Genomic DNA, 27907 nt, shown 5'->3' on the forward strand with positions numbered 1-27907 from the left:
AGCTGTCTACACACTACAGATGATGAATTCAGGCTCCAGTCATAAGCATCCACTGGTCTCCACTCTCCCTGGTGTTTCATATAAAGTATACCAGTACAGTGACTGGGTCCTCTCACCAACATGACATCATCTGCAGAAGCATTACAAAAGTATTACTTTCTTTATAAAATAAGAATCCAAACAAAAAGTATAGTTTATCTTTTACCTTTTTATCTCAGGCTAGCTAAAATCAATTCTGAAAGTGAACTCTTATAGTAAGGCTTTTTAATTCATATATTTTATCTTTGCTCCTATACCTTTTTGTGTGTCTTCCATTTGTTTTAATAGTTTTGATAATTAATCCCATATATGTTATGTTCCTGTAATATTATTTTGTTTTGTAAAGCACTATGTAACCTTGTTTGGAATAGTCATGTAGAACTAAAGTGTATTATTATAACTATTATTACCTGAGCAGGTGAGTCCAACAGTCTTGTCAGGTGAACAGGTGTTACTAGTTGAGTTTGAGGTTAGACAGTCCAGGAGAACAGACTCACTGCCTTCACACTGGAACTCTTTGGTCCACATTGGACCTTTCACTTCTCCATAGAGCGCCCCCTGGAGGACTGAGGGAGGCCCACATCCAAGCTGCCTACAGACCACCTCTGCATCCTGCTGGTCAAAGTCACCTTCACACACTGAGACCCACGACTGATTAGACTTCACCTCCACTCTGCCTGAACACGAACTAGTCCCATTCACCAACCTTACAGACTCTGAAGAGAGAGAGAGAGAGAGAGAGAGAGAGAGAGAGAGAGAGAGAGAGAGAGACAGACAGACAGACAGACAGACAGACAGACAGACAGACAGACAGACAGACAGACAGACAGACAGACAGACAGACAGACAGACAGACAGACAGACAGACAGAGGGGGTGCAGATACAAAGGAAACCTGAAGCATTATGGATTAATATGAAACTCTAAAAGCAAAACAGAAAGTAAGCAGTTCATTTATGAACAAAGCATATAAAACTAAACAGATAATAAACATAAACCAATGCTAGTTATCATCATCACTCAAGAGCATAAAAACTTCCAGTAGTCCCTCCATACTCCACTATAAGACCTCACTCATTCACACCTGCAATTGCACGCACACACTTGTTTGTGCACACACACACATGCGTGTTTGCGCGCGCGCGTACACACGCACGCACGCACGCACGCACGCACGCACGCACGCACGCACGCACGCACGCACGCACGCACACACACACACACACACACACACACACACACACACACACACACACACACACACACACACACACACTCACACTCACACACACACACACTCACACACATACGCACGCACACACACGTAGATAGAGAGGTTAACAGATATAAGTATTTAGACGGACGGACGAACGGACAGATAGACATGACACACACACACACACACACACACACACACACACACACACACACACACACACACACACACACACTCACACTCACACACACACACACTCACACACATACGCACGCACACACACGTAGATAGAGAGGTTAACAGATATAAGTATTTAGACGGACGGACGAACGGACAGATAGACATGACCGTTAGCAGATTACCCGACTCCCGTTGTACCCTTCTGTCTGACAGATAGATAGATAGATAGATAGATAGATAGATAGATAGATAGATAGATAGATAGATAGATAGATAGATAGATAGATAGATAGATAGATAGATAGATAGATAGATAGATAGATAGGTAGATAGATACATGTAATTGTTTAAGTCATAGCTTGTTACCTGAACAGATCACCTCCAGTCTGACATTGTAAATAGAAGACTTCTTTGTTCCACATTCCCTCAATGAAGACTCAGATCCAACACAGGATGATGTAATAAACCATACAGGTTGAACTGTAGAACCAAGACTCATTGTTGAAACAGCAGAGCCACAGTCCAATTGTCTACACACTACAGATGCTGACTTCATGTTCCAGATAGACTCTCCATCCACTGGTCTCCAGTCTCCCTGGTGTTTCACCTCTAGTCTACCAGTACACTTACTGGTTCCTCCCAGCAACCTGACATCATCAGTCTCTGTACAGAGACGAGAGATTATGTAGTAAAAAATGACTTTCAATAAAATCTTTTAGTCTATAATTATTTGTTCTTTTATGTTTGTTTACCTGCTGTGTTGTGTGTTTGTTTAGCCTCCAGAGCTGAGGAGAAAAAAAATCACACGATAAAATGAGCTTCACCATAACATAGAATATGGTTTACATGTTGCAGGAACTGCTCTGTTTATACAATATTATATATTTCTTTACTTTAGCCACTCAGTGACTTTAACCACTAATTTATGCACATTTTCCATCAAGCTTAAAGGTTGTGTAAGTGATATTGTTTTGGTGAAAACAAAAGTTTTTTTTGTTAAAAGCTTTAAGCACTATATATATATATATATATATATATATATATATATATATATATATATATATATATATATATATATATATGTATATGTATATAGTAATCATTGCTATAGTATAGTGTTTGTTCAGCCACAGGGGCCTCCCTGTCTCTCCAGCTCTTTAATAAACAGAAGGAAAAAATTCAGGTGGGTTGCAAATTTCCAGCCAATCAGGAGAGAGTACCCATTTATCTGCTTACATTTTACAGTGATACTGTTCCGAATTTGTCTGCTCATTTCTTTGTATCATCAATTCCCAATTTAACTTGTTTATCCTGTATCCTGTGTGAGGTCTCTCTCTTCATTGGATCAAATTGGTATCCTGACTTGAAAATGTGTTTACCAAAGAGCTGGAGAGACCTGAAGACTCCTGTTACTGAACAAACATTATATGGCAATGATTACTATCAGAGTAGAGCTATTTAACACTTATTTGAACAAAAATAGATACCGTACCCTACCTTTATATGGCTGTCGAACACACCTGACAACAAACAAGATAGCACAACTACAAACTCATAGGGCATCCGCGCTATGAGTTTGTATATTTGCTATGAGCCAACTTTCTGTAATCCAATGGTGTGTGTGTGTGTGTGTGTGTGTGTGTGTGTGTGTGTGTGTGTGTGTGTGTGTGTGTGTGTGTGTGTGTGTGTGTGTGTGTGTGTGTGTGTGTGTGTGTGTGTGTGTGTGTGTGTGTGTGTGTGTGTGAGAGTGCGCTAGTGCGCTAGTGCGCGTGCGTGTGCGTGTGCGTGTGCGTGTGTGTGTGTGTGTGTGTGTGTGTGTGTGTGTGTGTGTGTGTGTGTGTGTGTGTGTGTGTGTGCGTTTGTGTGCGTCTTTCTGTTTGTCTGGCATGTCATCAAGGCATGTAGCCTCTACATGTATTCAGTATCTTATCTTATCTGATATGCACCCTATGTGGGTCACTGATAAAACACATTGCATTATTATGTTATAATGGACTCAAGGCAGTTTCACTGTTAAATTATAAACATAAAACATTTGATTACATATGGGTGCCTAGTGCAGGTATATGTACTCAAATGGTAAATATGAATTACTATTAATTGGAGTCGAGTTAAATTAAATCTCAAAACCATTAACATAATGCTGCCTTTTAGAATGTACTGTAGATGTTTTGGGGGGTCATTTGTTTTTCTAGGACTTCGAGGGCCGGATTGAGATGGTCAAAGGGCCGGGTCCGGCCCCCGGGCCGTATGTTGTCCATGTGTGCCCTATACATATTATCTTGACTTTAGGGCTCGGACTCGATTAAAAAAAAATCTAATTAATTAGAGGCTTTGTAATGAATTAATCAAAATTAATCGCATGTTTAATCGCATATCAATATTTGACCTGAGAAGCAATTTATTTTCAATTAAAACAGATTTTGGTATAAGAGTGAATCAATGAGTGAATACATAAGTTTAAGCAACATAATTTTTTAAATAAAGGTACTAAACAGACCAACAGATCAGTGTAAGTTTTACCATCAAGTGCAGCAATTTTAGGAATATATTCAGATATTCAGGTAGCCTTTATAAATTCAAGGACCTTCTGTAAACTCAAGCACAAGTAAAACACAATACTTTCAAGTACATTCCAGAACAGTGGAAACCCTGACCACTAGGAGAAATAAAAATAAAGATGTCTTGATTGACCTTATTGTCCAATATTCTGTATGAACAAACCAGACTAACAAAAACAAAACTCTCTGTTGCTTCAAAGGCCATAACACTACCAACAGTTTAGTTAGTCCATATTGATTTAAAAAAGTAAAAATAAGATAGACCTCTCTATTAATATCCTCCCTTAATATCCTTGGCCAAAATAATAAACAGACGACCACCGGTCTTGGTGCACCGGTATGATCGGTACGCCTGAAACTCGTCCAGTGAGAAAAAACTAAGCACGATTAAAATGTGTTAATTTTTTTAATCGTGTTAATTTTATGTAATTAATTAATCAAAATTAATCAGTTAAAGTCCCAGCCCTAATTATTTTATCCACAGCATTTAATTACTTTTCAGTCTGAAAATAAAGAAAGAGGCCGCACACTCGTAACCACGACACAGGAGAAACCAACGTTTCAACCACGTAAGGTCTCCTTACGTGGTCGAAACGTTGGTTTCCAAATAAATCCTGCATCGTGGCTACAAGTGTGCGCCTCTTTCTTTATTTTCATATTTACTTACCAAGGTCAGCAGCACCTCACCAATACTGGTGTGCGCCCCCTTTTATTTGAATTACTTTTAAGTCTAGCACCTTATATTTATGGCATATTCTACTACTTCGACATTTAGCATAACAGTAAAGGCTCTATCATAACTATTTGCATCATTATAATGATTATTAATATTGCTATTAATATTATAAAATCATGGTGCTGACCACGATATTCATTCATGCACACACAGTTGAAAGCATACGTCCAAGGCACCAGAACATAAACGTCTACATTTTTTACTCTGAGATATGTCAAAAGGAAAACTTGAGAGATTATAAGTTTCATTTAGAACGGATTAATAATAACTTTATGCTTGACATGAACTGATATAAAATATTGACAGTAATTAATAGTGATATTACTAAATTCCAAATACTATCAGATTATTGCACGGCACCCCTGGACTGGTGTCACAACAGCCTGGGATGCCACTGCACTCGCTTTGAGATACAATCAGAATAATACAATAACACACCTTAAAATTATCATTATGCATTAAAAACAAACAAGTGCAACATCTTTTAATAAAATGAAGATTGAATAAAGAACATCAGATCCTCTGGAAGTTTGTTCCAACTACTAAGGGTGCAACAGTAAATCAAACTAATTTATTTAATCAATCATCGAAAATAATCAACAATTGATTATTTAATCAAATAATCTATTAATAATTTATAACAAAAAATATGTGAATGAAATAGTGAATTTTCATTATATTTTGCTCAAGACTGTTGTGCTGACTGTTATGACGACGTATAAAATAACGCTAGGCTAATCGCTAAATAATAATAAATAAATATATATAAAACCTCATTTACTGATTAATCGATTAATCGAAAAGGTAATTGATAGAATAATCTGTAAGAAAATAATTGATGGTCACCCCCTAAATTCTGCCTCGCACGTTTAGTTTTAACTGGAAACAGTTTGTTCGGCCCTGAATGACCTGAAACTTAAGGGTTCACAACGTAAAATAAAGCCAGAGATCTATTTAACCCCTAAACCACTGAGCGAAAACAAATGAAACCCTATACACATATCAGTCGCATTGCATATGTTGTGATTTTGTAGAGCTGATATTTTTGCCAAATGTTTGCTCCACTATAGGGACCCTAGCGTTCATGTGGTTAAACACAATTATGAAGCCATTTTAGGAAGGTTCCCCTGCTATCTGTCAGCCATGCTTAGCTGGAATGTTGCTATCCACTGTACAGTACAGTCTGTACTGTACCCGCTGCCAAACATCGCTCAACTTGTAGGTTCATAATTATTTACAGAATAAGCTGGATTTGCTTTTTGCTACTATGCTCCATGTGTTTGGTTGTCCAATACGTTGTTTTAAATGTATTTCATTTCCATGTAATTTTAATTAATGCTATATTTCAACTGTTTTCATTTGATACAGCATTCTATTGTGGGGGTTTTTTAAATGGTGCATTTATATAAATGGTGCATTTATATAGCGCTTTTCATAGATTGTGCATTACATTCACCCATTCACACAAACATTCATACACCGATGGCGGAGGAAACCATGCAAGGCACCAACTTGCTCAATTGCAATTAGGGGTTCAGTGTCTTGCTCAAGGACACTTCGACACTAACACTTCTGGCCCGGGATTGAACTGGAAACCTCACGGCTTCCATTCGGCCACTCTACCCCTGAGCCACTGCCGCCCCAGGGTTTTCTGTCTGAAATACCTGTATTGTACCTCAGAGTCGGCACCATCGAAAATGATGCCTCACCCTCAATGTGTTTTCGAGCTTTTAAATAAATAAATAAATGATGATGATGATAATGATGAAGAAGATGACGTGTCATTCATTCCTACCTGAGCTCAGCAACAGAATGAAGAACAGTATTTGATCCATCTATAGATGATTCAGAAACTATATTATATCTCTGTGTTTCACTGGATCTTCACTCAACAACCTGGATTCTATGTCTACGTTTCTGATACAAATCAAATCTCCTCTTCAACATTATCTCTGACACTAGGGTTGAGGGCAATAAAAGTGGGCAGTACAAGTCATTTTACTCATTAGAGTACCGTTTCCACCTCAGGCTGTGGTTTTTCTGTAAAGTAATTGAGTACATGTACTCATTAGAGTACATGTACTCATTAGAGTACATGTACTCATTAGAGTACCTTTTCCACCTCAGGCTGTGGTTTCTCTGCAAGCTCACAGTTTTCTCACCCACATTCAAACAGTTAAACTCTTAACATTCACACATCTAATCAACCTGAAATGGAAAATACAACACTATACACAAAAGTAAACCTATACTCCTAATTATTATTTTTAACAATTTATTTTTATTTTGTATTTTATCATGTTTTATCTCCATGCATCCACATGTTTTAATCTATAGTTGTACAGGCTAGAATTTCATTTTTGAATTGTAAAATAATAGCTTTTTAATAATACAAACATTATTTGTCACTCCTGATATTTTGTGTTCAGTCATTTAAATGTTCTCTTTTGTATTGAGTTATTACAGTTAGCGTTATTTTCCATTTGACTTATATTATCAAATGGAATGTATTTATTATTTAATATACTCCTTTATTTATTATTTAATATACTCCTAATTATTATTTTTAACAATTAATTTTTATTTTGTATTTTATCATGTTTTATCTCCATGCATCCACATGTTTTAATCTATAGTTGTACAGGCTAAAATTTCATTTTTGAATTGTAAAATAATTGCTTTTTAATAATACAAACATAGTCTCCTGTAGTTGTTTGACCTTCAGATTACCAGACGTTCTCTATAGCCACTCAGTGGCACATCAGTGAGGATGGCTTGGAGGATGCACAACAGACTGTGGCAAAGAAGGCAGACAACACCTGCACCAACTCAGAAGATGTCAGGGAAGGTCCTGAGAGCCTTCTACTCCACTACCACCCAGAGCCCTGTTTCTCAATCTGGGCTCCGGGTCCCCCATGGGAGCCACCTGGAATGAAACTGGAATGTGCATAATGTGTTTGTGTATGCTTGTGTGTGTGTGTGTGTGTGTGTGTGTGTGTGTGTGTGTGCGTGCGTGCGTGCGTGTGTGCGTGCGTGCGTGGGGGGGGGGGGGGGGGGGGGCAGCATATCTCTTACCCGAGGCAGGACCTTGAAGCAGTGACGCAGTGGTCCAATTGATTAAGGGCAAATACCCAGGTCCTGATGGCCTGCCTAATGAGTTTTATCTCTCCTGCACAAACGATTTAGTTGATCTGCTAACCTCAGTGTACAATGATGGAATCAAGGAGGGCAAAATGCACTCTTCCTTTTATCATGGCATCATATCACTTATATATAAAAAAGGGTCATCTTATAACTTAGATAATTGGAGACATATTACATTAATGAACGTAGATTATAAAATACTAGCAAAAATAATAGTTAATCGATTAAATAAAGATTTAGAAGAACTTATTGAAAAAGAACAGACATGTGCTATTAAGGGAAGGTTGATGTGGGATAATGTTGGTATATTAAGGGATATAACAAGTGGGTGTATAAAGGAGGAGTTTTTTTATCATAAGTTTAGACCAAAAAAAGGCTTTCGATTTTATATCCAGAGAGTACTTGTGGGAGGTGTTGAAGGTATATGGTTTTAACCAGGATTTTATTAACCTGATAAAATTGTTGTATATGCCCAGTCCACAGTTCAAGTAAATGTAAATGGTGTTTTAACAGAGAGCTTTGAAATTAAGAGGGGGGTGAAACAAGGGTGCCCCTTGTCCGCTGCACTTTACATTCTAGCTATAAACCCTTTATTACATAAGATCAAAAATGATAATGGGCTTACAGGTGTAAAAACTAGTGGCGGTGAGCGGGTTGTTGTCCTGGCCTATGCCGACGACATCACCATCATAATTAAAAATAATAAAGAGTTGGATATTATAAATGAGCACTTAGCACTTTATGAAGAGGTTTCAGGTTCCAAATTAAACCATGACAAAACAGAAGGTGTCTGGTTTGGGAGGAGTGAGACAAAGCCACATTTAAATATAAAGGACACAGACTCTATGACAGTTCTGGGGGTACAGTTTTGCAATAATTCCAGTTATGAAAAGAACTGGGATTGTAAAGATAAAGAAATAAAGGATGAATTATAAAAATGGGAAAATAAGTCATGTTGTTATGGAACAAAGATAATAATTATAAAAACATATGTTTTGGCAAAACTGCTATTTTTGGCAACTATTTTTTCTCCTAAGGACCAGACACTGAAAAAAAATTATAAAACAATTGTTAATTTCATATGGGGAACCACTAGAGAAGTTACAAAAAGAAACCTATTATATAAGAGTAAAACATATGGAGGCATTGGGGCTGTGGATTTGGGACTTAAACTAAAAATTTCCTTTTGTAAACATATAGCATCTGGTTTTAAACGAAGGGCTATATGGATAGGGGAGGCACTGAGCTGGATCAAAAAGAAGGGCCGGGCAAGGAGCTCAGGGCCTTATTTTAAAGTAATGTATGGTGATCTGTTGTCAAACTCTGCACACTTAAATATTGACTGGACTGTAATGACAAGTAAATGTATATATGGTATGATATGTAATGATTTATATGGTGGCATTTTCCCCTACAAATACCTTGATGAAAGTCAAAAGTATAAAAAATATTAGAAGTAAAAAATATCTCCGAGAAAAAGAGAGACGTCATGTGGCTGGTCTCTGTGAGGAGACTAGCAGTACGAGCATATATACTAAATTGTGGTGCAGATGAGACTATAGAGCACCTGCTGGCAAACTCATTTTAGCTCAGGGGCCACATGGAGGAGGGCCAGAGGGCCAGAGGGCCGGACCGGTACCGGACCGGTACCGGACCGGTAAAATCATGGCATAATAACAATAACAACAACTTCAGATAGTTTTCTTTGTTTACTTTACTTAGTCTTAGTTAGTACAAGCACATTCTGAAAATGTAAACTTCACAAATAGGGATGGCCAAATGGAGACATTTTGTTAACCGTTTACCGTTAGGCCTTACCGATTAATTAATCGATAACCGTTAAGAACTTTTTTTTTTTTTTTTGTGCCAAAATACATTTTATTTCAAAGGGGCAAGTCTACACAGTTTGTTTTTATGTCTCCAGCAGAGTTTCTAGTGTCTCTATCTCTCTCTGGAAGAGGTTGCACATAAACTCTGCAGCCGCACTGAGGCGCTCCAACACAAACAATACCAATACAAAGACGAGGAAGAAGAAGAGGAAAGTGGAAGTTACGTGTGGTTGCAGGTGTAGACTTGGCCAAAAAACAATTAAAACATTTTTGGCACTATAAAAAAAAAAAAAATGCTTTGCAAAATCATCTCGCGGGCCGGATTAAACTAGTTAGCGGGCCTGATCCGGCCCGCGGGCCGTATGTTTGACATCCCTGACTGTCCGAGATCTAGCTTTGTGTGGGGGAAAATGCCACAAATTGGTTTTAAAATTATTAATTACATTTCTGCCATGTATGGGGTTTTCGAGGAAAAAGTGTCTGCCGTAGAACAGGATTTTTACTGGACTGTTATTTGCACAGTTATAAATAAATTGTGGAAAACCAGGTGTGCCATGGTAATTCACCAGGAGGCCATCTCAGGAGAGGCCATCTCAAATCCAAACTGAACTTAAAAGACAAAGAACTCTGGACGCACGAAAAAAGAAACTGACCTATTAACATTGTAAAATAGAAAAGAAAAAAAAAGAAAAAAAAATTGTATTGAAATGCCTTTATATATATATATATATATATATATATATATATATATATATATATATAGTTTTGTATTGATATGTGTATATATGTAATTTAATTTAATTTTGCATAAATTGTAAACCCTGAATAATTTTCAATAAAGTATATATTTAAAAAAAAGAAGCAGGTGTTGAGTTTGTGAGTTGAGTCTCACGCGATCTTCACTGCTTTCTTCACTGGCCTGGTCGTAGAGACTCTGGAGGGCAGGAGCACTGCTCCCCACAGAGATTAGACCCGAAGGTGGTCACGCTCCCTCTGCAGCTTAGCCTTGTTGGTCTCTGAGTCTCTGGGTCTCTGAGTCCTGACTCCCGTACCAAGCCAGGAAAGAGAAAGTAAGGAGGCTTTTTGTAAAAATCTGCCAAGGATGGGATGGGTCTCAGCAAGCACTGGAGGTGTCCCACAGCCCGAGGGCCCAAGGCTTAGGAAGAGATTTATTGCCTGCACCTGAACACAGACATGGAAAAACTAAACAAACTAGAAAAGGAAATGGATGAATGAATGACACAAGTGGCATTAATCTGTAACTATCTCGTCGATCTGTAACGAACTAGTCTACTTCACCATGCATTCTATTATACCCTGCTCCCCTGTAATTCTTCTCCATTGCACATTCCCCATTGTAAAATAGGGGTTGCTTGTGTCTTAACTTAACCTATTCCTAACCCTTATTTTCAAATTATCTTTTTCTCTTAATACTGTGTGTGTGTGTGTGTGTGTGTGTGTGTGTGTGTGTGTGTGTGTGTGTGTGTGTGTGTGTGTGTGTGTGTGTGTGTGTGTGTGTGTGTGCGCGTGTGCGTGTGTGTGTGTGTGCATCACTCAGATCAACTAACACAGGGAAGCTGTCAGAACCTTCCCTAAAACATCCAGGACAACGCTCCACATGTCCCAGTCTCTTCTCCCTTCTGGCTCCCAAACTGTGGAACAAACCCCCCATTGCAGTCAGAACTGCAGTCTCACTGCCAATTTTCCACCATAATCTGAAGACTCACCTCTTCAGACTCCACCTTAGCCCGTAGCACTTGACCTAGCCTTGATGACCATGCAGTGTTATGCAAAGGTTATAATGTAATTTAGATAGCATGTTATTAGAAAGACCTGGCATCCTATACATTCTGATATTATACTGTCTAGACTGATGCTAGGTTCTTGGTGTACCTATGACCTATGAGGCAGTACACTCTGCATTTGATCTATGTGTTCACCTTGCTTTCTGTAAATCACTCTGGATTAAGAGCGTCTGCTAAATGCCTAAATTGAGAACATGTACGTTTGTAGTGAGTCAGAATATTACTGAACCAAACCCTTCTATCTTCCTCTGTGGTTAAACCATCTGCCTTCTACCAGGCAGTGATGTCACAGGGGTTCTTTATGAATACACCACACACACACACACACACACACACACACACACACACACACACACACACACACACACACACACACACACACACACACACACACACACACACACACACACACACACACACCTTTAGCTATATCAAGATGAATGTATTACTACTAGTAGTAAGGTAACATCACTATGCATAATGGGAGCATCACAATCAGAATGTTTACAGGTGTAGAGCAGAGGGTGAAATTATTATTTTTGTGTGTGTGCTTCATTGTGTTGTAGTATTCTGTGAGAAGAGAGAGAGAGGACTGAGGTAGAGTGAGAGCAAAGGGAAAGAATCAGAGATCCGGTTAAATAGAACAAATGAAGATATCTTCTCTGTCGGATGGAAACCTCATTATGTCCAAAACTGTGACTTTTTAGGATTCAAATTCAAAAGCAGCAAAAGCAGCAGATCTACATGCTTGGAAAGCGCTGCGTTTTGAGCTTGTGGATCTGCTACTTTTTGTGTGACACTGTAGTATGATCAAGTACGGCATTCATTTACGAAAAAATCTTACGATACAATTGTAAGATAATATTATCTTCCAATTATTTTCTATTTTATTTGGATCCACGTGGCGCATTTGTTTGGCCGAGCATCTATATGAACACAATTGGCCCGTGTTCAGGGGAGGGAAGCCAGGCGGGGGAGGGTGATATTTGTCACTACAGGCGAGAGGAGTAGGACGGAGGCGTAGGAGTAGGACGGAGGAGCACTCACTGGCAGGTGAGCATGACTAAATTGTGTGAAACTTTAAAGTCAGCCGGAGAATCAGAGTAGCAGTTGTGACGAAAAGAGAGCGGAGCCAGAAGGCAAAGCTCTCGATCTACCGAGCAATCTTCGTTTCCCACTCTCACCTATGGTCATAAAATGTTGGTCATGACCGAAAGAACAAGATCGTGGATACAAGCGGCCGAAATGAGTGTTCTCAGACGGGTGGCCGGCCTCTCCCTTAGAGATAGGGTGAGAAGTTCAGTCAACTGTGAGGAACTCGGAGTAAAGCCTTCACTTGAAAAGGAGACAGCTTAGGTGGTTCGGGCATCTAGTATGGCTGTACCTCCCAAGCGTCTCCCTAAGGAGGTCCTGGCTGCACATCCCACTAGAATTCTGCTCATATCACACAAATACCAACAGTTGTGGTTAGTTTCTCCCATGCAATACCTTCATGGACCATCAGTGTTCCACAGACAGACCACCAGTTGAAACACCCTGATATAGTGTGTGTTCAGTAACAGCCAGGGCTCTCCCCATCTCTCCACTTTAGTAAACACAAAATACATTTTCAGGTCAGGATACCGGTTTCATCCAATCAGGAAGAGAGAGAACTCAAACAAATGAGCAGACATACTTGGAACTGGAACAAATTACCTTTGTGGGTTCACTTTTTATTGTTTGATGTGTTCTGATGTTTGATTATTAGTTATTTTCAAATGTTATCTTATAGCGGTCTTGAATCTGTAAGAAACATAATTCATGCTGTTATGCAATTGTTTTCAAATAAAACTTGAACTCTGCTGATTGGACAACATTTATAACCCACCTAAAAATGTATTTTGTGTTTACTAAAGAGCTGGAGAGACGGGGAGACTCCTGTTACTTAACATTACTATTGGAGCTTTGAGTTTTTAAGCATAAACCTTTAGTTTGAACCAAAGAATATCCCTTTAATGTATGTTTAGTATTAATCTAAATCTACAACGTAACTTAAGCTGTCAAATAACTGTAGTGGAGTAAATGTGTACTATCTGCCTCTGGGAAGTAGTGGAGTATCAAGTAAGTATTTGAGTAAATGTACTGTAGTTACTCTCCACAACTGTAAATGGACAATGAATAATGTATTTGATGTATACTGGAAGGCCTGAATTTATCCTTGAGATCTTATTCCATATCACTTACGGTGGCCTCCTCCATGCTGCACATTATTTGGGGTGAATTGGTACGACTAAATATGATCTAAACGGACATTTTTAAACTGATGTGTAAACTGCTTACCATACATGGTTTAACACTCACTTTAAAACAAATTAATTTTAAATAACCACACGTGTCAGGTAGGATAAAATATGTTTCTTTTTTACTTAAAAACAAATTTCCTTTTCGTCACAGCCAAGTTAAGAAATGGATGAATTTCATATTAATAAAAACATTGTCAAAATGCCTAACTCTGTAATTAAACACATTGATCAATCATAACATGATATGGCACAGAAACCAAAGACATGGAATCTCAGAATGGCAAAGCCAAAAGGACTAACAAAGAGCATGTGAAATAAATCATTTACTGTTATAATGTCTGCAGGCCTCGAGGGTAAGCATATAGAATGCTTATAAAGTGCTATCATGTATATTAAATAAAGACACAGTCCTTAATAACTGTTCTATATTCTGATCTGTTATTCTTGAGATGATTTTTGGAAGCTGATCGAAATCACTTTCATTTATTTGCTCCTTTTAATTTCCTTGCAAGAATAAGCCACAGTATTTCATATAAATATTATATCAACAGTGTTATCCTTGGTCCTTCAATCCTTCTGTCTTTGAAATGACAAAAAGCATTTTAATGCACAATAATTGTACAAATCTGGCCGATGGAAAACAGCTCAGTTCCCACCGAGCGCGTTCAGCGGATCGTCAAATATGTTGCCCGGATCCTCGGCTGCACTCGTGTCCTGCGATGTCGGGGTTTTCTTGGACTTACTGGGAGCCTTTGTCGCCGGTTTTACTGAGAAGATATCATCTTTAGAGACAAAATGAACAAATAATATTCTGTTAAAAACACAGAATTAAAGTCCATCACATGTTAACCACTAAGGTAGGGTAAGTGATTTACTTTGGTTAAAATAAGTGTTGAATAGCTCTATATTCTGAGAGTGTTTGCTCAGTAAAAGGAGTCTCCCATGTCTCTCCAGCTCTTTATTAAACAGAAAATGCATTTTCAGTGCTCTCTCCAGATTGGCTTAAATGTTGTCACCTACCTGAAAATGAAATTATATTCTGTCTACTAAAGAGCTGGAGAGACCCCTGTGACCGAACAAACGCTCTGTAGCAATTATTACTATCAGAATATAGTACTTTAACCTTTTAACACATTGACTGCCAGAGTTTATTCATAATGTACTCACCCCTGTGCCAGCAATTTGCGTGTTTTTTAAATTTTTTATTTTGTAATTTTTCATTCAAATAAATTCTCTGATTGTGGTGTTAAGCACATACGACAGTTCCACCAGTAGAGAGCAGCAAATCCACACATTGATCACCTCGCTCGCCCCCTCCCAAACAGGCCCACGTCATATCCTGTCATTCACCGGATGTTATGTTTTCGACAATCCCTGATCCGCTGATCGGCCTGAAAAAGATGTGATACACTACGACGATGACTGTTAGTCACCCGGACCAAAGAAAATAGATTTTTTTTACATCCGGCTCCGGGTGAGTGTGACGTAAGTGGAAAACGAAAGTGCTGATGAGAAATAAACAGAGCAGTGCGATCACAGATTAAACAATGAAAATTCAAAAGAACGCATCAATGCGTTCTTTTGAATTGCTGGCATTCAAGCGATGGATTTGAAAGAACGCATCGATGCGATCTTGGCAATCAATGTGTTAACAAAAACAAACAAAAATTACCAAAAAATATCACTTACCCTACCTTTAAACCCCATATGTTTGAGCGGAGTCCGTCAGGTCTCTATACTAGTGCCTTCTCTGTTATTGTGGGGAAAGCTTTCGCTGAAAATAGCAGATCGACAAGCTCACAACGCGTCGTGTTGTGAGCTTGACAATCTGCTATTTTCAGAGAAAGCTTGAATATGGATGTTGGGGTTTAAGTGGTTAAAGGAGCACCCATTTCAACGTTATCTTCATATAAGATGGCACAATTACCGTCTACTCTCTGTGTATCATTACGGGGGCTGTGGACAGTTCAGAATCCTGCCTACCAATGACAGACATCAATGACAGGGATTCCAAGCTAATAGAAACTACAGCCTTTCTGGTCCTGGTAAGTTAGCATATTGAAATAGAAATGAAATGGCCAAAAAACACCAAACAGATGATGTCACTGGTAGGCAGGTTTCTGACCACAGCCCTCCTCTGAGACACAGAGTTGAGTAGACAGAAATGGTACCATATGTAATAACCTGTATATGAAAATAGCTTGAGAATGGGTGAAATCGTCCTTTGACTGAAGAAGGCTGGATAGCCGAAACGTTTGTATTCTAATCTAAAAAATAAAAACCTTGTTGATCTCGTCATTCTGAGTACGACCTTTTGCTTGTCAATGTTTGAAATTGACCTTTAACAATAAACAAGGTCAAATATGCACAAACCATTTTACAATGCTGTATTACTTACCCATGTCGTCGTTGAATATTGACTTGGTCTCCATCTTCTTCTTGGACTTGTCTTTTGGTTTCGTGGTGGACGTCAGGTCAGCGAAGATGTCAACGTTGTCGTCAAACAGGCTGGCATCCACTGTGTGCTTCTTATCAAACAGGCTGGCATCCACTGTGTGCTTCTTATCAAACAGGCTGGCATCCAGGGACTGAGCTGTCTGCTTCTTGGGAGCTTTAGGCACCGAGGTGGCTTCATCCTGGGGGACAAAACACATAACAATCCAAAACACTTTTAACAAGAACAGTGTAATGCCCCCTAGGGGGGCAGTAAATATCACAAGGGGGTGTCAGTCTGGTCTGTTTGGAGGTGATATAACATATAACATTTTAAACATGTTGCACACAAATCATAACATGCTTTCACCCACTTTCTGCCTGTATGCTCTCAGTGTGATATCTGTCCGCCTTGTCACACAGAAAACTATTTTTTTTGTTTTTCAAACTTTCAAATCTGCTATTTAGAATTTGTTTTGTTTTGTCATCTGCATTTTACCCATCCTATAACAACTAGGAGCAGTGAGCAGCCATTGTGCGGCGCTCGGGGAACAATTAGGGGTTAAGAGTCTTGCTCAGGGACACACATCGACACATTGCTGGCCTGGAATTGTACCTGGGACAACCAGGGCCTTTGGCTCCCCAGTCCCCAGGCGGGCTCACTAGCCACTCAGCTATGGCTGCCCCTATTGAATCGATTAGTCCCATTAAATGTTGTACCCCCTACCTCAGTGGTTCTCAAAGTGAGGTCCGGGGACCCCCACGGGTCTTTGAGGGGGTCCCCAGCTAAATGTTTGGTAACTCTGAGAGTGTACAAATGGAACCAAAACGGGTCCATTTGGTTCCATTTGTACAATCTCAGAGTTATGGGGGTCCGTGACCTAATGCATAGGAAACTGGGTGTCCTTGAAATGATAAACCTACCTGGAAGATGTCTGATTTGGTCAGACTCTTGGCCTCTTTGTTGACGGCGGGCGTCGGGGTAGAGCTTTTGTTCGTCCCGAAGATGTCGTCATCGTTGTCTTCCTCCAGGAAAGACGACGAGGCCTTGGCCTTCTTCGCCGTCGACCTCGGCTTGACCTTCTGGAAGAGGTCATCCTTGTTGTGGTCATCGAAAAGGGACGGAAGTGCACTTGTCTCTTTCTTCGAACGCGACGGGCGGTCGCCGGCCTGATGATCCTGCTGCGCCGCAGGTGTTTTCGCTGCGGTTTGGGAAGGGGGCGTGTCGTGTTTAGCGGCAGACTTGGAGCCAAACAGACCGCCGCCGTGACCGTCGGAGGCGAACAGGTCGTCTGGGTCGGGCGGAGGCGTCGCCGGGGCCTTGTGGTCGTCGCTCCCCGCAGAAGAGTGTTTCTGTCCAGGGTTTGTGGTCACTGGCAACGTGAGGACAGAGGGTCTGCCTGGAGGTACTGTTGGGTTGTCACAGTCATGGCATTTTAGTTGACCATTTGTCATACAAATACTTATGTTTGTGTTAAAACTTTTAGCTTTGTAAACACATTGCACAGGGCAGATATGACAAACAACTAGAATATACAAAGAAACTACTGATGGATGACCGGTAACCAATAATCAACATAAATAAGTACTATGGTCCAAACAAGGCATATACTTAGTAATGTTATACTTGCAAAAGTAGCCGATCTAGCGTATACTGTAGATAGCTATTATGATTAGATTATGAAAAAATAAACTGCAAATTAACTCAAATAATTGCAACCAGGGGATTATTATTGTCTCGGTTAGAAACCTCATTCTGTCCAAAACTGTTACTTTTGAGGATCCAAATTCAAAAGCATTAAAAGTAGCAGATCTACAAGCTCAAAACGTGCTTCGAGCTTGTGGAAAAACACAAAAAAGTTAGAATACGGAGATAGGAGGTTTCTGCCCCGACAGTGACGATTATGTATTAACTGAGACATCAGGCCCACCTGGAGGTTGAGATGACAGGACAGAGTCAGGTAGAGTTGGATGGACAGCAGGGTCATCGTGGCCGGTCTGGACCGGAGGAGAGGAGGCGACGGGGGACAGAGTGGGGCTGCTTGGGACACGTCTGTCCTCGCCCAGGGTGTCCCCCTGTCTGTCCTCCCCAGACGTCTGCACGGCCTGCTGTCTCGCTGATCTGGACTGGGGCCTCCGTCGCACGGAGCCTTTGGCACGACTCTGCCAGGAGAGAGAGAGAGAGAGAGAGAGAGAGAGAGAGAGCAATGATGTACAGCAGAGGTCTTCAACAGGGGGTCTGGGGCCCCTAGGGCATTGCTTCTAAAAGTGGGGTCCGGGGACCCCCAGGGGTCCTTGGGGGGTACCAGGGGTTTCCCAGCAAAATGAGTTAATTATGGCTATTTGAAAATAGACGATCTACAAGCTCACAACGCGTCGCAATGCAACGCGTTGTGAGCATGTAGATCGTCTATTAGATCTATGAAATTAATAAAAACATTGAATCTGCAACACAACTTTATACAATATGCATGTAATTTGATAGCATGCTATTTAGACAGATTCTAGGCTCATTGTTTACCTGGTATCCTAGTTTCAATTTACACATTATTATTAGTATATTGTTTAGACTGATGCTAGGTTCTTGTTATTTAGACAGATGCCAGGTTCATTTGTTGAGCTGGCATCCTATAATTTCAATGTACAGATAACTAATGTTTTGATATTATGCCGTTTAGACTGATGCTACTAGGTTCTTGATTTACCTATGATCCTAGATTACTGAGACACTATACTGCCTCTACGCATTTAATGTATGTGTTAACCTTGCTTACTGCTCTGGATAAAGAGCGTCTGCTAAATGCCTAAATTAAAAACCTGTACGTTTGTAGTGAGCCAGAGTATTACTGAACCAAACCCTTCTATCTTCCTCTGTGGTTAAACCGTCTGCCTTCTATCAGGCAGTGATGTCACCAATTTTTTTATTTTATTAATACCACACACACACACACACAAACACAGCAAATCCGTTTCTCAGATCTGCAAGCTCACAATGTGCTATGGTGCGACACGTTGTGAGCTTGTAGATTGGCTATTTTCAGCGAGTAACACTGTCATAGTACTATGTATAAATCAGGCTTCTCTTTTCTCTCTCCTCCTCTGGTGAAACCACTTCCTTGTGGTTAATAAGCATCTAGATGTTTGTACAAGGATGTCAAATAGGGTCAGAAGAATCTACTGCAATTGCTTGAAGTTTGAGTCTGGAAAAAGTATAGCATTTTGAAATGGAAAATGTGTAGGAACCCTGATCATAGAAAAAGTAGCGGAGGAGTAAACACCAACATACTGTTGCTCAAAGAGCCAACACATTTTAAAATTGACCTGTTACTAGGTACTGTAGCTTATACAAATCAATTAACCACTGACAGTGTCACATATCTAAAATAGACGATCTACAAGCTCACAGCTTTTAGATTGTCTATTTCTGCCATTTGTGAAACCCGGGCAATGCTAAGAAAGTGCAATGTTAATCAGTTTTTGTCATGGCATTTGTGAATTGAAACAACTGTATATTTTCAACACATGCACCACAGTAATAGAAGGGATGTTCATATGCAATATAATTCATGAGCTTGCTTTCAATGACATCAATCCCACTTTGGCCTGCACCCTCACACACAGTGGGCACTGCGAGGTGTTGTGAACTTGTAGATCGTCTATTTTCACAATGTTTGCCTCTTTCTTACGTAATATTTGACAATTTGGCCAAGATATGGTATTTGCAGATACCCTGTTTTATACTTACACTGTATGTTGGTTTGTTTACTGTTGAGTGAGAAAACAATGTTGCACATTAAGCTAATCATCTAAGGACCCCCCCTAAAATAATTTAGGGACCCCCGTGGGTGGTCCCGACCCCCAGTTTGGGAACCACTGATCTAAGGCTATGTTCATGCTTGCCCGCAGTCTAGCTCCGACCCACCTTGTTGGCGTTCTGCAGCGTAGCGACCTGGACTGGGCTCTCGAAGCCGACTCCTCCGTCCGCCCCGTCTGTCTGGGTCCTTACAGGGGTCGTGGGGCTGGGGGTCAAACTGGAGCTGGACACCCCGGAGGAAGAACCCGTGCCCAGGCCCGGAAGCACGGCGACAGCCCCTGGGATGCGAGGCATGGCGCCCGGCAGTAGAGCAGCGGGGTTGATCACAAGGTTGGCCTGGATGGGAAAAGGAACAGACGTTAAGACGGGGGCCATTTTGTTCTGATATCATACTTGGGGGGGGTTGGGAATACTTGAGGGGGGTTGTTCCCACCCCAACAGAACACCCCAGTAAAATGGCCGCTGTACAACTATGGTGCATTATCCATACAATATACAAATACGAGACAGTCTGGAAAAGTGGAAGCATGCACGGAGTAAGACAGGATATGTGTGCGTGAACGAGAGAGAGGACGGTGGAGGTGGTGAAGGTGAAGGAGTTTTAAATACCTGGGGTCAACTATCCAAAGTAATGGGGAGAGTGGAAGAGAGGTGAAGAGGAGAGTGCAGGCAGGGTGGAGCGGATGGAGGAAAGTGTCAGGAGTGATTTGGGACAGAAGGGTACCAGCAAGAGTGAGAGGGAAGATGTATAGTAGTGAGACCAGCCATATGCTGTACGGCTTGGAAACGGTGGCACTGATAAAAAGATAGGAGGCGGAGCTGGAGGTGGCAGAACTGAGGATTGTCACGATTCTCATTAGGAGTGACAAGATCTTACTAGAAATGACTACATTAGAGGGTCAGCCCAGGTTAAAAGGTTTGGGGATAAAACAAGAGAGGTGAGGTTGAGATGGTTTGGACATGTGCAGAGGAGGGATGAGGGGTACATTGGGAGAAGGATGCTGAAGATGGAGCTGCCAGGCAAGAGGAGAAGAGGAAGGCCAAAGAGGGGGTTTATGGATGCAGGTGAAAGAGAGGACATGCAGGTGGCTGGAGTGACTGAGGAAGACACAGAGAACATGAAGCAGATGGAAACGGATGATCCGCTGTGGCGACCGCTGATGGGAATTACCCGAAAGACTAAGTAGAAGACTAGCCCACATATCAAGCTATGTACATACTAAATGCATAGATAAAAACTAGGCCATTTTTACTACAGAAGGAAAGCTGCTCTATTCGTGCAGTTTTGCGTTGTGGTCTCAAGCAGCAGATCAAATTCAGAGGAAAGTAGGAAGTCGAGGATGTAGATTTAGAAGAACGTTGTAAACTGCAAGAGCCAAGTATGAGCAATTTTGGAAAACTGGAAAAAAAGGAGGAACAATTGCTTTGAGTCTGGCAAAAATCATATGAACAAACAGAGCATTATGTTAATGAGCATGCCAGCCGTGCTGTCCTGTAGACCTTGAATCATTGACAAGTCCACAGAATCTTTGCTTCAACAGAGAGAGCTACCAGAGAGCTACAAGGTAAACATGCAGAGGAAACGTAGTAAGAAATATCAAAGTCTTTTCAGATGGAATAAAAAGCAAAGAATGCCACAAATAATTAGAAGTCAACAAAAAAAAACAGTTACTTGGAGTTTTCCAATCCTTGATGAGGGCTCTTTAGATTTTACAGGGCTTGCTGCAGGTTTCTGTGCAGTTAAATAATAACATAACAGGTTCAGAATCCAACCCCAAGGGTTTCCTATAACTTTTATAAAACACATTCACATTTAGCAATGAATCATGACTATAACTACATTGTATGGCAACATTCTTTTTTGAAGCATATGAAAAGTAAATAAAATGAATGGCTTTCTCTTGATCAAAATGACATAACCATACATGTATATTGTATATACTGTACGTGTGCAAATAATATGGGTTAATATGTGCAAATGCATCGATAATAAGGAGGTATATTTTTTTATATTTGCAAGCAGCAGTCACACCTCATTCTCTGGCACGGATGCAGGACTGGTAGCTGTAAGAGGTTCTGATTCAGCGCTTGCAGGTTTCTGAGGTTCTGGTGCAGGGGTGGCAGGTTTCAGAGGTGCTTCATCTTTAGGTTTGCTGGGCTTCTCTGCTACTTTCTGCGTACGGAAATAGGAGGCTTATTAGACGGATAAACCCCTTGAGAAGACTCATCTGCTTTTCAAGGGGGTCCTCAACACAAATGTACAGAAAAAAACACAAAACAATAAAACACAAATAAATACCATACGAACACAGAATAAAGCTCGCTCAGGACTAGCCACCACCTGCCCCCAATTACCCCCAAAAGGCCAAAGTACATACCCATAAAATAGTATATATACATCCAGTATAAACACATAAAATACATACATGCATTTGTGCATGTATGTATGTATACAAATACTCTAACGCAAGAACAGGGTGTCTGAAGGTAAGTAAAGAGAGATGCCTTTAAGATATGGAATAATCCTGCTAATAAAGTATTCATTCAATCAATCAATCAATCATCAACAACACAGTGCACTGTCATCATCCACGACTGTCTACAACAAAATGCTCAGAATGTCAACCTCATGTAGTCAAGCAGCAGAAACAGGAGTATCTAATATGTGTTTCTTTATTCACAACTATTTATAACTATCAGTCGTTTAGCTGGGGACCGCCTGGGGACCCCCCCCCCACATCGACAAGCAGTGATGTAAAGTCATGTGTACCGGTGGAGCTTTAGGCTTGATGGAGGTGAAGAGGTCATCGTCATCATCATCAGCAAACAGACTGGGTGCTGCTGCCTTTGTACTCTGAAACAAAGGCACGCGAACATTTACTATACTATACTTTTTTACCTTTTGTTTATGCCAGTTTAACACTAACACTAAAGGCTGAGTTACACTAAGTATAAATAACTCCATCCCCTAAACATGACCTCTAAATGCTTCATCCTAACCCCAACCCCTGTTCCTAATTGTAAGCCTAACACAAATTGTTTTTAACACCTTTACCGCCGGGCCCGTAGTTCTACGGGCCGTTAAATCCAACGGTTAAGCGCCGAGCCCGTAGTCCTACGGGCTGCGGTCTTTTCGCGCATGCGCGGTCCGGGTGCACTTTCGGAATTTTTTTGATCCACTTCCGTTTCCGGTTTGATGACAGGAAATAGAATTATTTGGGATCCGGTTTCGACGATCACGCCCGCTCCCATTCTACAGACGAAACTGAAACTCAATTCTCTTCCTGTAGTTTTTTCTCCTCGCATTTCACTGTTTAACGTAATCCGCTCTAACTACAGTCATGGAAGTCCGTTTGACATGCGGTCTTCACTGGGAGATACAGGGAGATCTCGCGGATGTAAACAGACCGTTCACGGCTCAATCTTAAGGATTTTAACAAGATCTATGGCGACATGAAAAAAACAAAAAAACAACAAAAACACCTTGGCAGGTGAGTACATTATTATGAGATTAACCTCTGGCGGTGGATGTGTTAACCATTAAAGAAACATTTTTCTAGTGGGAACCAGGAAGATTGTACTCACAATATTGTTATTTTCTCAAATTCAACTATATTTGTGGGGACATTTGGCACACACACACACACACACACACACACTTTGTGTTGCACATGTAAAGGCAGACCAACACGTCCAATGCGCCCGGACAGACTGACCACGGGACTCACTCTTTCTATGGAGTGTCATTCTTTCCTTAGTGTGTTGCCCAGGTGGCGCCTAAACCCTAACCTTTAACTATGCCTAACCCTAACCTCACAGAAACCTCACCTAAACCTAATCTCAAAACCATGTCCACCTGGGCGAAACACTGGGGAAAAAAAGAAAGAGTCCAGACTGACCACAGCTTTCCCTGAGGTGGTGAAGAGGTCAACGTCTGGGTCGTTGTCCTTCTGCTGTGTCCGGCTGAACAGCAGCTCCTCATCCTGGAAGACCCCACTGGTCTTTGCTGCAGCCTGCATGGGGGGGCAAACACGCACCTTTAGTTTGTTGCTGTCGGGCAGAAACCTCTTATCTCCATATTCTATCATTTTGTGTTTTTTCGTAAATTAACGCCCTACTTCATCATACTACAGCGTCACGCAAAAGCATCAAAAGTAGCAGATCCACAAGCTCGAAACGAATCCCCCAAAAGGCCTGAAAGCCTGAAAAGGGCCAATTGTGTTCGTAGCACAGACGCTCGACAAAGCCAGATCCACCGCGGTGGATTCAAACCCACATACTCTGTGGTGGTGGGCAGCTATTTTACCACTGTGCCACACGAGTGCAAAAAACACACGTTCATAATGGAACACAGTGCAGTCTGCATGGGTGTTAAAGACACACACTTTTCTACCGGAGCCAGATCCATAGATTATCCACCATTATTTTACTTATTTGATGACATCCCTATCAGCATTTTACGCACCCGATGTGGCCCGGTTTTGAACCACTTTCAACCTGGTGTCCTTATTTTGGGCATGTCATTAACACATTGCCTGCCAAGGACGCAGATATGTGTTCTATTTTCAAGTTCTTTTTATTTTTTCTGTACACAACGTGGCTTCCACAGCGTTTCAAAGATCGTCTTTTTACAGTAATTACGCTGGCATGGGGATAAAACACGATGTTTAATATCTTGTGTTAAAGGGGCACATAACAAAAAAAGAAGCTCACAAACTCATTGTGTTGCAAGCTTGTACATCAACGATTTTTTAAACAATTTTGAATAGGACTGTGGTTAAATAAAATAAACGTGTTTTATTTATCTATCAGAAAGTGATTTGTGTCTACTTTACTAAGTTTTTTGCTCACGTGCTAAATGTTTTCAAATGGATAAATAATAATGTTGTACTTTATTTATCATTCAAAACAAGTTTTTTTTTTTTGTGGGGGGGGGGGGGGTTATGGTTGTTATATATACAAACCTTGAGTGTGTTCTTCTTAGCAGCCGGCTTGGTGGCTGCGCTCCCTTCGGAGTCCTCGTCCTGTTCTTCCTCCTGGTCAAACAGACTGACGGCGTTCATTTTGTTGGCTTTCTTCTCTTCCTTCGTGGTGGGGGATGACGGTGGAGCTGGCGGCGGAGGTGGAAAGTAACTAAGTAAGTACATTTACTCAAGTACTTCACTTAAGTACAAATTTGAGGTATTTTTTACATCTCAGAGGCAAATATTGTACTTTTACTCCACTACAATTACCGGTATTTGAAAATACTTGTTGTTTCATTAAATTATTATTACAAAACATACATTAGCCACTTCAGCCCTATAAATACTTTTCCATTAATAGTTTTCAAATGTATAAAATGATTTTAAACATTTGAAAACTTGTAAAATGGGACCTTCTGCATAATGAGTACTTTTACTTTTGGTGATTTTTGTACTAAAATGTTGAATACCACTTTTACTTGCAACAGAGTATTTCTACATTGCGGTGTTGATACTTTTACAAAAATAAATGTGAGTACTTCTTCCATCACTGGCTGGCGGTGGGGGGCCGTCCCCCCCGGACAGGACGCTAGCGCCGGCGTCGGCCTCGTCTGACGACAGGCTCTTCTTGGGCTGCTTGGAGGCCAGGACGTCGATACCCCCAAACAAGCTGACCGCTCCCGGGGGCTTCTTTCTGCTTTCACTGACCCCTGGCAGGCCTGAACCATTGGGACAGAAAAAAACATCAAATTGAGATTTTTCAGACTCGTTTTGTGAATATTATTATATTAATAATATTATTATTATTAATTATAATTTTTTTCAATGGCAAGTGATTTTGACTATGTCCCAATCTACTCTGGCTTTTGTGAGCACCCCAGACACTTTTTAAGTTGCTTGATTCAGTATTTAGATATTTAATATTCATTTTATCTGACACAGCCCTTTCCTATACAAACCCATTGTAACTTCAAACTCTATTTTAACCATAAGAGATTAATTAAAAACACCCGCTCTTGGTTCTGGTGACTCATAGTGCCCTCCTAATACATGAATACGTTAAAAAAGTAATTGAAAAAACACGGCCCCCTCACGCATTAGAAGGACAATATCAGTCACCAGAAACAAGGACGGGTGTTTTCGATGACACTAACATGGTTAAAATGGAGTTTGAAGTTACAATGGGTTTGTATAGGAAGGGGGCTTGTCAGATAAAATTAATATCAAATATCGAAATACTGAATCAAGCAACTTAAAAACTGTCTGGGGACTGACAAAAGTCAGAGTAGACATTAAAATGACCCCGAAAACATGTTTAATATGCATTTAACTGTTCAGCCCTACCCCCTGGTGGTGTTGAAGGGAATTGCGCCTCAGGGCTCTGTAGGGCAGTTCTGGGGACAGGAGACACTTCCTCTGGAGGTTCAGAGTCAAACAGAGAGGGAGGGGCCGGCGTTGGGGGGGCCGCAGCAGAACTCTGGAGAAAAGAGGAAGTAGAGGTCTTTGCTCAACAGGGGGAAAAAAACTGTAAATTATGTAACTCTAAAATAACCATTTATTTTACACAAATGTATAGTTTCTAGATCAGCGTCATGTCAAGGACCCCCAATTTGATATGTATATGTATTTGGCGGCAGAACCCCCATCTGAGAATATTTTATGCCAGGGACGCCCATACATGATTTGTGTTGTTCCAAATTTGTCACATTTCTTTGTAGATCTTTTTTGAAAATAGCAGATAAACTGTGCAAACAGTAGTGTTTAAGTGTTTAAACAGATTTTAATGCATTATTAACACATTTCGCTGGGGACCCCTGGACCCCCTGGAAAGTGGAACCCCCTCGAGGACTTTGAGAAGCACAGATTTAGATCATACTCCGTTTGGAGACTCCCGTCCAGGACAGGCTTCAGATGCGCCTCCTCAGGAGACTTGGCCCAGATCTGAACCCGTTTGATTTTGTCGTTAGGAACCCCAGGCAGAGTTCGAACCCACGACCATCCGCACGAAACGCTAGTGTGTGCTCTAACCACTACACTAGGGCGGCCCAAGCACAGATCTGGATACTACGGTTAAATGATACACGGTCTTTGAACTCCTCCCACTCACCTTATGGGCTGGAGCGGCAGCACTGATGCTGTCAGCAGGTTTGGAACCGAACAAAGATCCTTTACTTTCATCATCATCATCATCATCATCATCACCACCCTCATCTTCAAACAACAGAGCCACTCTTTGGTGTTTCTTCTGACTGTAGCAAGGACAGAATGGAGACACGTTAATACACCGACATTAATATAAATCCATTCCTAATGCAACCACTGGCTTCAATAGAACTCTAGCCTCTCAAGCCAGACATTTTATTCAGCGCTTCCGTTGCACAGACTGTATGGTGGAAGCATTTTGAAATGGTGTTAGCCCACAGTCTGTGTTGAGCGGCTAAGGGCAGATTCACACCTATAGCCTACACTGCAGAAACTCTCTGGTCTTCCATGTGGGATTGTACTATGAAACTGGATTCAGATGTTACATTCAGGGGTAATCTTTACCCTGTTTCAGGGTTTTACAAGTGGGTCGACAGTAGATCACTTCTTAGGGCAAATGTATAGGTTACTTTGTCGTACAACCGGGTTGCGCACCGGAAATAATTGATCTACAAGCTCACAGCGTGGCACGTTGTTAGCTTGTAGATGGTCTATTTTCAACGGTTGGCTTTCTATTTTCACGAGAGCTACTAGCCTATAGAATAGGAGGGAGGGTGTTCAGCTTCATGAGCTGTGCAGCCTATCAAAACCATTTAAGTGTGTTTTTGTATAACCATATCATATCATCCTACAAACTAGTACAAGCAGAGGGATTGAAGGCAAGCACTAACAATGTAAGCCTACTTAAGATATGAAATAAAGT

At 40.8% G+C, this 27907-nt stretch overlaps 2 protein-coding genes across 6 annotated transcripts in view; both read right to left on the reverse strand.

Annotated features, from left to right (window-relative positions):
- Nucleotides 1-27907, reverse strand: part of LOC308100275 (histone H1-like) — a gene marked incomplete at both ends in the record, with an annotated part of 201694 nt that overhangs the window by 59624 nt on the left and 114163 nt on the right. The gene's annotated exons all lie outside the window — the stretch shown is intronic.
- Nucleotides 13894-27907, reverse strand: part of washc2c (WASH complex subunit 2C) — a 40114-nt gene continuing 26100 nt past the window's right edge. For 3 of the 5 annotated variants that reach the window (XM_080449256.1, XM_080449257.1, XM_080449255.1), the window contains exons 22-34: nucleotides 27110-27251; nucleotides 26347-26479; nucleotides 25542-25721; nucleotides 25003-25148; nucleotides 23938-24051; nucleotides 22809-22892; nucleotides 22071-22211; nucleotides 21711-21770; nucleotides 20147-20374; nucleotides 18156-18387; nucleotides 17149-17633; nucleotides 16190-16427; nucleotides 13894-14573 (exon numbers count right to left, since the gene is read on the reverse strand). In XM_080449256.1, coding sequence (XP_080305382.1) covers nucleotides 14437-14573; nucleotides 16190-16427; nucleotides 17149-17633; nucleotides 18156-18387; nucleotides 20147-20374; nucleotides 21711-21770; nucleotides 22071-22211; nucleotides 22809-22892; nucleotides 23938-24051; nucleotides 25003-25148; nucleotides 25542-25721; nucleotides 26347-26479; nucleotides 27110-27251 — 2320 coding nt within the window. In that variant the 3' untranslated portion in view covers nucleotides 13894-14436. The remainder of the gene's footprint in view (nucleotides 14574-16189; nucleotides 16428-17148; nucleotides 17634-18155; nucleotides 18388-20146; nucleotides 20375-21710; nucleotides 21771-22070; nucleotides 22212-22808; nucleotides 22893-23937; nucleotides 24052-25002; nucleotides 25149-25541; nucleotides 25722-26346; nucleotides 26480-27109; nucleotides 27252-27907) is intronic. The other 2 variants (XM_080449259.1, XM_080449258.1) reach the window with 2 other exon arrangements.

The sequence above is a fragment of the Gymnoscopelus braueri genome (assembly GCF_963280865.1).
Source record: "Gymnoscopelus braueri genome assembly, chromosome: 14".
NCBI lineage: Eukaryota > Metazoa > Chordata > Actinopteri > Myctophiformes > Myctophidae > Gymnoscopelus > Gymnoscopelus braueri.